We start from the raw sequence: 12,665 nt of genomic DNA, 5'->3' as shown, positions 1-12,665 counted from the left end.
GAGGAGGAGGAGGAGGAGGAGGAGGAGGAGGAGGAGGAGGAGGAGGAGGAGGAGGAGGAGGAGGAGGAGGAGGAGGAGGAGTGGAAAGGGGAAGGAGGTGGCGGAGGGGACTGGTCGGCAGTGCGTGGGTGCGGCTCCGTGTGGCACTGGAGAGGGGGGAGTGGAGGGGCCCAGCAGCGCAAACCAAGAGCAGGCGCGTTGACTCGGCACCCCCCTCACACCCACACACGTGCCAAAGCCCCGACCTTCACCCCCCGATTCCCTCTAAATCCTCCAGTTCCCCCCCCCCCCCACCACCACCACCTTGGGCCGCGCGTCCGTCACGAACACCAGTGAGGCGTTGAAGCGCCCTCCCCCTCGAACCCAAACACGTGCCAACACACACATACACACACACACGCTCCCCACCAAAGCCCCGACCTCCACCCCCCGATTCCCTCGAATTCTCCCCAGTTCCCCCCCACACCTTGGGCCGGGCGTCCGTGACGAACACCAGTAGGGCGTTGAAGCCGGGAACCGCTGCCAGCCAGGAAGCGCCGGAGGGATCGGCAGAGGCCAGAACCTATGTGTGTGTTTAGGTTGGGGTTGTTTTGGTTAGGGGTTTGGGTTTGGCGTAACCTGAAGAACCTGTGTTGGGTTTGGGATTTGGGTTTGGGTTTCGGGGTTGAGGGTTGGGGTGGGGGTCGGGGTGCGGATGCAGGTGTGTGTGCATGTGGCGGCGTGGGATCACAGCCGGCCCCGTCCCCTGCTGCAGCCTCGTGTCTCTGGTTGCTCACACTGGGGGTGGGGCAATGCTGAAGACAACGGTCCTCTCTTCATCCGCCTCCACCGATCCCCCGCCCTTCCTTTAAACATGCATCCCCCTCCCTCCCCCGACACCAGCACGCTCGCAACGCACCGCCACCAGGCACCCCAACGTGGCCTTGGCGGCCGCCTCCTTCTCCCTATTCCCCAAAACACACACACGCCAAACTAACCCTCCCATTCCCTCCATTTCCCCTTCATCACCCCCCCCCAAACCGCAAACACAAACACACACGCTCTCTCAACGCACCGCCGCCAGGCAGCCCAGCGCGGCCTTGGCGGCCGCCGCCTCCTCCTTGTGTGTTGACAGCACTCCCCCTAGCAGCTGCGCCGCCCCCGCAAACTTGGAGCGCAGCACGTGCGCCGGGACGCGCGGCAGCACCACAGACAGAAGCGTCAGCATCGCCAGCGCAACCTGCGCGCAATTTGGTGGGCGGTGTGACAGAAGCGAAATAAGAATGGTGAGCATTGTGTGCTTGGCGAGAAAGGGGAGGATTGCGGTGTGTTAAGAATGCGGATGTTACAGAGGGGACAGTCCCAGCACCCGAAAACGCCGAGCCATCACATGCTATCAGGGCCCAACTTGACTCCACCAACCACGACTTTGCTGCAAACCCTCCCGCGGGCAAAGTCCGTGTGACTCCGCGCACAGTGAGTCCTAGCCAAGCCTCAACCCGCCAGAGCCCCACCGCTGTGCCTCAATGCCACAAGCCTAGGCACCGGGGTGCCGGGAAACGTCTAGGCCACAGGACACACGCACAGCGCACGCACTAACCAGGGCGCAAGCGTCCACCGTCCAGGTACTAGAACGGTCGCCCACACGTGCATCCTGTCCACACACAAAGCTACCAACCACGCACAACCTCTCACGGCGAGGGAGGCGGGGAATCAGCGTCATGCGGCAAGCGCAATACACGCAGGGGCCGCATCTTGTTTTACAACTTGGCTAACAATACCGAAAGCTGGCAAGATCAAAATGTAGACCTCAGGGTGACCAAAGAACCAGAACAAGTGCTGATACAAAATCAAATCACCAGACTCACAGAAGTAAGCAGTGTTGATGTTACGGTCAGTCAGCAACATAACCAAAGCGGCAGCCAATACTGGTACGGCCAAAATGACCAATACAGCAGTCAAAGCAATGGCCCATACGAACAATGGCATGTGCAACAGTTTCATACCTGGGGCACGCAAACCAGCTACAGTGACCGACATGTTGACAGCACCCAAGATAGAGCTCAAACCGTTCAAGTGCAAGCTCAAAATAGCCAAATCTACGCTAGTACCGCTGTGTTGTACGCTTAGTGGTGGATAAGCGGCAAGCGCAAAACCACGCCGTCACTAACAGCCCGAGATATGAAAGGATGCGCAAACGGCACAGCGTCCCAACCCTTTGGCCTGATACCCAAAGTCACAAACGTCTGGAGACGACCCCAGACGTCAGCTACGACGGCAAGTCCAATGCTCAGCACCCGGGCCGACGGCAGCTTCGCTCGCGCCGCCAACCCGGCCGTAACCACACGCTGCCGACCAAAGTCCAGGGCAGACAGAGCAGCGAGACACACCACATCCCACACAGGTGGCGCAAGCCCCGCAGGCGGGCGCACTAACCACAACTCCTCACGAGAGAAGGCACTTAGAGCCTCCTCCGGCAGGAAACCCATAGCCATCCCCATACATTCCCGCAGCGACAGCGCAACAGTGCAGTCCCAAAACCAGTGACGCCGGTCCCCATCCTGCATGTCAATCCCACACGCCCAACACGGGTCAACAGCAACGCCTCGCGCCCGCTCGCTAGCATGTCGTGGAAACGCCCAGCAAGCGTTGGCGGCCACACGCCACAGTGCTTCATTATGCTGATTCTCCCATTTCAGCGACCACAAGCGGGCCACAGTGTGTTACGAAGGCGGGAGGGCCGGCGGATGGTGGTGGTTGGGATGTACCGGTATGCAGTGAAACAGTGAACACAGTGCGTGCACGGCATGCGCGTGTATGTGCACCGCTCGCACGCACGCTCAAGGGCAGGGCCCTTCCTTCTAACAGTCGCCGTGAGGATGGTGCCGCACTAGTCGCGCAGGCGGGCACAAGCAGACTCCCCGAACGGCCACGAATCCTGCCTCGTCATGATTCATTGCAACAAAAGCCCCGCTTGCCTGCTGCGACGCCTGCGTGTCGGGCTTCTCCAGCGCGGACATGATGGCCGCGAAATAGCTGGTAGGGCTAACCGGCAGACCCTCAGCACGAATGACATCTGTGACAGCTTTCAGCACAGCAACGACTTGCTGCGAGTCAGGCTGCCCCGACCGGCCGAAGCGCATGGCAACTTCTGCCGCCACGCCGCCGTCGGCGTCTCCGCCATATTCTGATACCATGATTCACTTATTGTTAAATCAATTTGTATTTGGAAAACCGAGCTAGCGAAAATATGATGGCGGCGGAAACGCGACGTTTGGGGTTCCCGCAGAAAGCGAGCTGGTCGCACTTGAATGGACCTTGTGTCGCAGTTGAAAAGTCACAAAGCAAAAATGTAAAGCAAAGCAAATCAGGTCGAGCGCGAAATTGGGGTTTGGTCATGCGGTCGCGTTTGGCACGAATCCTGGGCTGCAGACTTTCGGTCAGGACTGGCCAGGACTTCCCACTGAGCACCTCAGGGCATGGAATTTGCCTACATGCGTCATGGGCAATTGCGCGAACCAGTCGGGGGCAAGATCAGGGGCTGTCCTGAATTTCTGGAATCCTGGGCACGAGCCCACCCCCAAGCGGGTCCCACTCGCGCACTGCCCTACGGGCCGGCCGTGTCCCCAGGCCAATACCATTCCTATAGCATCTTATACAACACATAAGGTCATTAAAGCAACCCAGGGCACCGAATCGAGCCGGGGCCGACCTCATACATCTAAATGTCGCGTTCGCCAGGACACGCCATATCAGGCCAGACAGTAGCCTGATTACACCTATGCTAAAATGTGCGCACAGTGCTCCCTGCTGACTGATGGACTGACAAAATTGAGACAGACTCCTTAATCGCTCAATCTTTGCGTTATGGCATTCATTATACTCTATTTGGAAGCTCTCTATGTTACAGGTTATTGAAAATGCTTGAAACAAGGGGTGTCAGCTTTGTACAGCTGGAAAATGGGCTGAGCCCCATGTAGCGCAAGGGATGTGACGATGGGCACCGGCGACATGAACAGCACCCTTGCATGCCCATCCAGCGGGACTGGCCACTATGCCAACGCCGTGCCGAGGCACCGACATGCCCTGTCCGCGCCACGCCACGCCACCTTACCCACGCCACTTCACGGTCCATGATATCCCAAATGCACCTCACCCACATCCCACTCAAGCAACGCAAACGGCTAGCCGGGCTCGGGCGCGGGCTCCCGGGCCGCGACACATTTAAGGCTCGGGGACGCATGGTTTGGCTGTTGCAAACAATTTCGACATTCTTGCCCCAAGACGCTTGTCGTCGACATGTTTTGATACATGGATGTAAGATATTTAGGGGCCGAGAGCTATACTCGCGGACTGAAGAAAGTCAAGATGTCCATGGACTCACGAGGTCGCTTCTCGCTCCGGCCGAGTTTTCTCTGCCGCCTATTTTTCTACAATAGGTAATAGCAATTAATAATACGTGGCACTCGCGGTTTGCGCCAGTTTGGCACTTTTTGTCGACGCAGGCAGGCACGCAGGCAGGCACGGACAGGGGCAATCCTGGGGGGCTTCGCCCCCCCCTGGATCGCTTCGCTCGGGGGGCTCAGCCCAAAAATGGCTAGTACAGTGCAACCCTGGTCTGTGGGGGTGTCCTTCCTTCCAAGGAGGGAGGGGGGAGGGGGCTGTGTGCAGGGCGGGGCACAGGGCGGTTGGCACGCCTGGATGCGCTGCATGCGAGAAGGCAGGCGGATGTTGATGACAGGCCGAGAACTGAACAGCATAAAGCAACACGAAGTGCAAAGCAGGAGCAGGAGCAGCAGCGTACGACACTATACCATCCATTACACCACCGGAAGGGTGCAAACGTGTTACTATGCTACTGCCGAAATCCCAGCGTGTAACGAATGGCATAGCACCCCTGCCTAGGGTCTTAAAGTTGGGGGGTACCCTTAACCGCGCGTGTCCCCCGTGTGACTGTCCCATCTGTAACATCTGCATTCATATCTTGTAGATGCCCCCAGGCGTGCGGCGTTTACAGAGCGGTATTAACCCTCCTGCGGCATTACGCCCAGAACATTCTCCCTAGGGGCAAGCAAAAGTCTTCATGTACCGCCAACTCTGCGTCAACATGTCTACACTATAGAAGTGCGGCCCCAAATCCCCAAAACATTTCCCTGCCTTAGGCGTGGGGCAAATGTTTTCACGTAGATGGAAGATACGAGACGATGCGCCTCAGTCGCAGGCCCACGGCCCATCCACAAGAAGAATTACGATCAATCACGGGATGTGATTATAGATTGCCCTGTAGCGGTACCTTGGTGCTCAGTACTGAGCAGGGGCTTCATTGCACGAAGGTAGACACTGCAGACGCCGCATGTACGAAGACGCTACCAGCTACCAGCAACTGACACCGCGCCTACCAAACAACGGTTTTGGCGCATATTATTGAATTCATTCGTGGGTTAGGCACGATAGGACCCTAGATAGACCAGCAGCAGTCGCAGTACATATATTTTGAGCAATGCATCCTTTCCCATGTACAACACTGAAAGCACCCCAGTTGTGCACTTGAATGTACCTACACATGAGTTCTCAGCAATGCCCGTTTATCCTACAATAACACCCACTCTTACTGACACACTCATGACTCGAGTGTTCCCACAGGCAGGCAAGCACAATCAAGCAGATAGCAGATAAGAGTTCAGGTAGCATGAATCACTAAGACCACGACATGCCGACTGCATATGCACGCAATGCGCTCATCAGGGTTGGGCCTCCGCAATGCTCGCGCCTGCATCTGTCATGAAATCAGCAGTTTGCGGCGCCACCGCCGCTCCAAAAGGCGAGCACGGCGCTGCAGCCGCAGTGACTTCTTGCGCCCGGCAGTCAGCGGCGGCCACGGCCTTGCTGCTGGTGCTGGCCGTGGTGCTGGCCGTGGTGCTGGCTGTAGTGCTGGCCGCTGCCCGCTCCAGCAAAATGCGGCGGCGGCTCTCCTCCTGCGACGTCGGATGTAAGTATGGTTACACATCAGTTCTACCTGGTCCGGATTTTCGACCCCGGCTGTGTGCCTGCGCTCCCTTGCTCCTGCCCTTCCCCTCCCCCACTTCGTCCCGTACTCAACCCCTTGGTTCACTTCTTGCTCTTAAGGTGAGCAAAAGCAGTGTATAGCGCACTGCATTTCCTGCCTGAAGAGTTTGTTGACCCAGATGACGGGGATTAAAGGTTACACGTGGAGCTCGCACTGCATTTCTGGGTTGGGCGACCATTCCATGACTACTGGGACTCCTTTCGAATCGGGATAATAATCCCCCCTCCCTCGTCTCCTCCTGCATTTCGGGATGGGGACTACTGTCGAGTCGAGTGCCGCTTTGTTGTGCCGCTTTGTGCCGCTTTGTGCCATGCTTTCCGCGTCGCTCTTTTGCATTGGGTTCAGATTGGTCTGGCTTAATATCTTCAACTCCCTCCCTCCCTCCCTCCCCTCACCCGCATGGCCTCCTCCAGCACCACCAGCTCCTCCTCAAGCTGCGCAAAGCTGGGCCGGGCGGCGGGGTCCGGCGCCACGCAGCGCTCGCCTATTGCGCACAGCCCCGGCCACAGGTGCCGCGGCCACTCCAGGTGCAGTGTGTTGAGCATCATGCCTGCCATGATTTGCGCTGCGTGTGTACGGGTGAGGGGGAAATGGGGTGCATGATGTATATATGGGCTTTGATGGACTTCATTGTAATCCCAGCAAAAGCAGTACGCAGTGAAGGGGGCGGGAGAGAAGTTACATCCATGCTTATTTAAGAAGTGTAGGTGTAGCTTTAGCCAGGATCAGTAGTACAGCAGGCGCGTTGTTACTGGGGTTGGGTTTGCATGATGGAGTGGAGAATGCGTGCAGTTGCAGCAGGCGCAGCTGTAGCCGGCACCGCGTGCATATTGCATCCCATGCATGTCATGTGTGTCTTCTCATTCATGATGATGATCTAGCATGCACGCCAGCAGGCGCACTCACGGACAGACAGCTTGCTGTAGGGCCGCTCCAACGTGATCAGCTCCCACAGCATTACGCCGAACGCCCACACCTGCGCGCGTGCGGTGCATGCATGCTATCAGGCACGCGCGAAAAATAATATGTGGGCGAGGTGCTAACTGTGCAGATTGCATCCAGAGCAATATGTGCGCGTGTGCGAGAGTGAAAGACGGGCAGGGACGAGGGTAGGCCAGCACGTGGGTGCGTGGTCGCTCCTGCAGGCTGCCGCGCCCACACACATACACGCACATGCACAGCTGCGAGGCAGGGCATGTACGGCGCACCCACATCAGAGGCCTTGCTGTGGTTGCCGTTGATGGCCTCGGGGCTAGAGTATGCCACAGTGCCTGCGAGCGCGGTTGGTTGGGGTGGGGGTGTTGGTTGGAGGGGGGCATTGCTTGGCAGGCTATGGGCGAGGCGCACATATCACTGCCAAACGTACGTTCGTTTGCACGTACAGCTAAAATGCCGCCGGGCTCATACATGTTCACGACCACGTACCGAACTGGTCCGACAATACGTGCTTGGCATTGTCGTTCAGGAGCTTGGACAGCCCAAAGTCCGCGACCTGCGAGCGAGGTAAATCTCATGTGGACAGTGTGTAGTGCGGTGTTGCGGAAATGATGGCCTGACATCTCCTAGCTAGTCCTTTTCCTGAAGGATAACGCAGCACAACACTGTGTAGATATTACGTATATCGGCGTTCGAGCAGGCACGCACGGTACAGACCCCTCAACCCAACCATGTGCGCCACGTTTGCGTTATCGTTCCTGGCGGTGAAACCAGCCCTGGATCCAGACAGCTAGCTGCCAAGCTTGGCTAAGAAGTCACTGAATTCCGCAACAGCCACTCGACAGCTGCTTAACATACCGCCCCGCACTGCTGCTTGCCCTCAGAAGGCCTCGCCCCGCCCACCTTGGCCACAAAGCCACGGCGGTCCTTGCTTGAGTGCGACAGCAACACATTGCTGGGCTGCCGTGTGTGCGAGCGAGGCCGCAGGGCCGGCAGGTGCAAATCGGGTGGCATTGTTAATAACGGCAGGAACACAAAACGGTATACCATCAGAGCAGGCTTGCAGGGCATGCACTCATACGGTACATTAATTGCTGCAGCACGAAGAAGGTAAGCAACAGGAGAGCTCAGAAGTTGCGTCTTTAGATCATGGACGCCTTGCGAGGCTCCCGCCTTGCTTGGCTGGCTCGCACCTTCAGGTCGCCTGCGACGGCCACACGGCGATTTGGGTGAAGGTGCGGGTGAACGCCTGCTAGCTTGCTTGTACGCATCTTGGTGCAGGAGCACATAAATTGACAACGCAGTGCCCGGCCCAATGCCCAACGGCCCCATAACCAACATCTGGCGGACCCCTCGCCCCAAGGCCGACCATTGACACTGCGACCAGTGGTGCCACCTATCTGCAAACGCAGCAACACACGCACGCATGCACCGCAATCGCACCCACGCATGCCACGATACTAGTCAACCACCACGCATGGCGCGCCCTCACGCACCGTGTATGACGTTGGCGTTGTGCAGGTGCAACATGCCGCGGCACACCTCTGTGGCGGTGCGCACCAGCATACGCCGAGCGGTCAGCGGCGACAGCCGCCCGGGCTGCGGCGTGAAGGTGCCGTTCCGCAGTGCGCTGGACAGGCTGCCCGACTCGCACAGCTCTGCGGCGGTGGCATTGGGAAGTGAGTACTTGTGAGTTTTCCATACACATACCGTACACACGCGCACAATTTCAGCCCACGTCTTCAGCCTCAATAGATCGTGCACGCCACCACTGTTCAGGAACATGCGCGCGCGTGTCTCTCTCTCTCTCACACACACACACACACACACACACACACACACACACACACACACAGAGCTCACCCAGCACCATGACCATGAGGATCTCGTCGGGCAGAACGCTGATGGTTTGAAGCGCGTGAGCCCAGCCGCTACCCTGCTGCTTCTGTGCCACCACTCGAGGGTTGCCCATGTTGTCGTCTGGCATATATTGGGGCGGGAGGAGGCGGTGGCGGGAGGGCGTGGGTACACATCGTACACAACCCATCAGAAAGGCTGTACACGTGCGTGGCAATACGCACCACACCGCCCACCTCTGAATGAAACGCACACCTAGCACACCATCAGCAGTGCAGACAAGGACGACGATGGAAACAAGGGGTGTTAGCTTTGTACAGCTGGAAAATGGCTGAGCCCCTTATAGGGCAAGAGATGCGGCGATGGGTACCGGCGACATGAACAGCACCCTTGCAAGCTCAGCGAGACGCATAGGGGTATGCCAACGCCGAGCCAAGGCACCGACATGCCCTGTCCCCGCCACGCCACTCCACAGTCCATGATAAACCAGATGCACCTCACTCAAATCCCTCACAAGCATCACAAACGGCTAGCCGGGCCCGGGCGCGGGACCTGGGGCCGCGACATATTTATGGCGGCTCGGCACGCATGGTCCGGCTGTTGCACAAAAGTTCGATATTTTTGCCCCAAGACGCTTGTCGTCGACATGTTTCGATACATGGATGTAAGATATTTAGAGCCCAAGAGTTGTACTCGTGGACTGACGCAAGTCAAGATGTCGCGAGGTCGCTTCTCGCTACGCTCGAGTTTTCCTGCCACCTATTTATTTCAAAATAGGTGATAGCAATTGTTAATACGTGGCGCTTACGGTTTGTGCCAGTATGGTACTTATGGCACCGACAGAGGGGGGCCTGCTCGTGCAGACACAGGCACGCAGGCTGGCTGGCTCAGTCAAAACAAGGTCGAAAGGTACTTCGGTACAGATGCAAACAACATGCCCAGACACCGGGACAGGTGCCCCAATGCACCACGCACTTACGGTTGCAGCACCGTATGAATCGCTTCTCTTGCCGCTTCCAAGAGCCACAGACATCACCCGTCACTCCGCTCAACACACGAATAGCGGTATGCGCTTTCTGTCTGGATGCAAGCCCGTTGCTCCCCCCCCGCCGTCCGCCTTCTGCTCCCCCCTCCGCCATCCGCCTTCTGCTCCCCTCCCCTACACACACGCCGTCCGCCACCCGTACCTACCAGAGCGCATAGAGGGCAGCTTGAGCAAAAGGTTGTAAGCCTCCGGCGGCATACTGCGGTACCGATGTGCAAAACCGGCGCCGCCACCGCCGGCCGCGCGTCCTCCTGCTGCGCCTGCGCCCTTGTCACCGCCGGCCTGCAGCCCTAGCTCGGCCTCGTGGGCCTTGTAAAGCTCCTCAATCATCTCGATCGTCATCTTGGCGCCCCGCGCACAGTAGGTTGCCACCACCTATTGGTGCAGGGCGTGGAATTACATTCATGATCATTTGGGGGAGGGAGCGGGGTACATGGTTAGCTCAGAAAATGGTAGACGGTAGGCAATCTTGGAGAACAGCAATCGTTACCGACTATGTCGACCAGCTCCCGGCACGTAGACCCTCCAAAAGTGTGTTCCCGTTTGATATGCTGCTGCATAGTGGTCCTAATTACGGCAGGTCTAGTGGCAACCTATATTCACCGCGGCACGGCGATACTACTCGTGATGTACGGACGCTCGCGGCTCTACATAACGTTCGCATACATTCCGGCGTTTACTCACCTGCGGCGTGGCATCGTCAACCCACGCCACGTGATGCCCAGAGGAACCCATGCATGGCAAGGAATGGGAGGGCGCGGTGAGAGGCAAAAGGCAAAAAGAATACAACCAACATGTATTGTATGGCTGCCACGACAGGAGTGGATGCGCATCACGGGTAAGTTGACCAACGGGCCTGGAGGTGGGGAGGGAGGTGAAATCGCGCAGTGGTACTTCGCAAAAGCCAGGCGGGCGGGCAGGCGATCTTGCCGTAAAGAAGCATATTATGCTGTGCAACCAAAGCAACTGTTGCTGCACAACATGCGCCTGCCGCATACGGACATCGACCTCAGCTGACAGAGCCTTGTTGACTGCCAGTGCTCAACTAGCGCATGACCTTCCTTACACGACCCGCACAGATATATATCTATCCAGGAGCAGCCGTTTACGGTGGCAGTTGATTGTGGCAGTTGGGATTATGTTGCCTGATTACCTGCCTGATTACCTGCTGGTCTGTCAAATTTGGTATTACTCACGTGCGGGTGCCGCAGCTGCTGCGCCAGCACTGCCTCAAAGCAGAATAGGTCCTGGTCTGTGTTGTTGGGCGTGATGGCCAGCTTCACTGCCACCTCGCTTGCCTGGTACACGCCTAGGGGTGCGGGTGGGGGTGGGGTGGAAGAAGTGCAAGCAGTGCGGGTGCGTGAGTGGAGTAGTGAAGGTAGTAGGTCTGGAAGAGGCGCTTGAGTGGCCAGCGGTCCCACACAGACCAGGCCCGCACTCTCGGCTGGCGTGGCGCGGCATGGCAACAGCCTTGTGCATGGAAACCGCGTCCCTAAGACACGGAAGGCGCGCCCACAACCCCAAGGCGACGCCCGGATGCTCACCCTTGAACACCGTTGCAAAGCCGCCTGAACCCAGAGCGTTCTTGACCTCGATGCCCTCGGTCAACTCATCCACGGTCTGGTGATGCGGGCCGTAACACGGGGGGTTATGGGTGGGGCGCGAGATGCCGCGTGCCTAGCCCCGGAACGCGAAGGATGTTTGTGCCCGCAGGCATACGGCACGCGACGCAGCAACAACCCAAAGCAGGTGGCGCGCTCCGGCTACTGACATTGACCAAGATGTGCTCCGGTGCGATCAGCGTCCGTGTCGAGGCCAGTAGGTATGGCGCAATGGAGCCGGCCTCGCGGAGCCGCACCGATGACTCTGATGCGAAGATATCTTCCACGCGCATCTCCGGCATGAGCGAGTGACGGCCAAATATTTTGGCAGTTCCGCTGAGTTGCACAGCTGGTTTGACCGCGATCTGCGCCTGTTCGGCGTCCTGCAAGCCAGCGCAAGACACATATGTGGGCCTGCTTGGAGGCAGGAGCCGCATGAGCAGTCAGCCCACGCCCAGCAGCCATCTTTACTGCACCAGTTATTTTTCTGTAGATTCCTACCGCTGAAGGGCTGGTGGGCAGCATTAGGGCGCTGCATGTATTAGCCGGTTCTGTATCGGCAGAGACACCTTCTGTTGGTAAAGTGTTCAAAGCCTCTGGGACGCATGCGGGTGCAAACGGCGAGCCTTCAAGCTGCAGCTGCGCATCGTGGTTGGGCTCGTGTGAGCGCGACGGGCCACGCAGGCACGCGGAGAGCTTCGCGCCCATCAGTAAGGCTACTCAATGTTAGCAGCTGGCGCGCGTGCACAGAACACCAAAAGGAGGTAAATATGCACCCCAGACGGTCTGAGTCGATTTTATTGCTGAATACATATTGCAGTTGATATGGCCTTCGCAAGGTCGGAGGTCTTTTATGCATAAGGGATCCAGTAAACTTCCGGACGGCAAAAACCAGAGGCAGAGGGCAGGTCCACTCCCATCGCGGGCTTCGCGGGCTGCGGCAGGCAAATTGCGGGAATTATGGGGTGATCCAGAGGCCGTTATTATGCTGAAATGGGGTTGGGGGAACTTGCGCGGCCGAAGGCCCGAAGGCCGCGCAAATTGCGCAGAAGTTAGGCGCGTACCCAGCGAGTACGAGTACCCACCTTGCTGCCCCCTGTCGCCCCACGCCCAGCTTGGGTTGATTATGCAGTAACTAGGTGCGGTGGCCCACGATACAGCAGCCACTGCAGCTCATAAT

At 58.0% G+C, this 12,665-nt stretch overlaps 2 protein-coding genes across 8 annotated transcripts in view; both read right to left on the bottom strand.

Moving 5' to 3' along the window:
* The window catches only part of CHLRE_19g751197v5 (uncharacterized protein), a 17,959-nt gene extending 14,594 nt beyond the window's left edge, over positions 1-3,365 (bottom strand). Inside the window, exons 1-3 of one of the 2 annotated variants that reach the window (XM_043072862.1) lie at positions 2,958-3,365; positions 1,055-1,219; positions 467-562 (exon numbers count right to left, since the gene is read on the bottom strand). In XM_043072862.1, the coding sequence (XP_042914238.1) occupies positions 467-562; positions 1,055-1,219; positions 2,958-3,176 (480 nt within the window). In that variant the 5' untranslated portion in view covers positions 3,177-3,365. Of the gene's footprint in view, positions 1-466; positions 563-1,054; positions 1,220-1,718; positions 2,136-2,957 lie in introns of those variants that run through there. The other variant, XM_043072863.1, reaches the window with a different exon arrangement.
* A 1,422-nt stretch (positions 3,366-4,787) lies between these two features.
* On the bottom strand, positions 4,788-12,665 carry CHLRE_19g751147v5 (uncharacterized protein). 6 transcript variants are annotated; one of them, XM_043072858.1, is made up of 10 exons: positions 9,076-9,615; positions 8,846-8,962; positions 8,479-8,640; positions 8,176-8,186; positions 7,886-7,942; positions 7,472-7,538; positions 7,259-7,317; positions 6,953-7,022; positions 6,442-6,611; positions 4,788-5,954 (listed from the first exon to the last, which is right to left on the bottom strand). In XM_043072858.1, exons 2-10 carry the CDS (start codon positions 8,952-8,954, stop codon positions 5,721-5,723), a joined length of 939 nt encoding a protein of 312 aa, XP_042914235.1. In that variant the 5' UTR covers positions 8,955-8,962; positions 9,076-9,615; the 3' UTR covers positions 4,788-5,720. The 6 variants fall into 6 exon arrangements, with proteins under 6 accessions (XP_042914235.1, XP_042914236.1, XP_042914237.1 ...); XM_043072856.1 differs by lacking the exons at positions 4,788-5,954; positions 6,442-6,611; positions 6,953-7,022; ... (1 more) ...; positions 7,472-7,538; positions 9,076-9,615 and adding exons at positions 10,031-10,259; positions 11,081-11,193; positions 11,429-11,504; positions 11,656-11,868; positions 11,987-12,665 and having other exon boundaries at positions 7,684-8,186; XM_043072860.1 differs by lacking the exons at positions 8,176-8,186; positions 8,479-8,640; positions 8,846-8,962; positions 9,076-9,615 and having other exon boundaries at positions 7,886-8,055.

Source organism: Chlamydomonas reinhardtii (assembly GCF_000002595.2).
Source record: "Chlamydomonas reinhardtii strain CC-503 cw92 mt+ unplaced genomic scaffold scaffold_19, whole genome shotgun sequence".
Taxonomy (NCBI): Eukaryota; Viridiplantae; Chlorophyta; class Chlorophyceae; order Chlamydomonadales; family Chlamydomonadaceae; genus Chlamydomonas; species Chlamydomonas reinhardtii.
The sequence above is the reverse complement of the archived record's forward strand: the minus strand, read 5'-3'. Positions and strand labels throughout refer to the sequence as shown.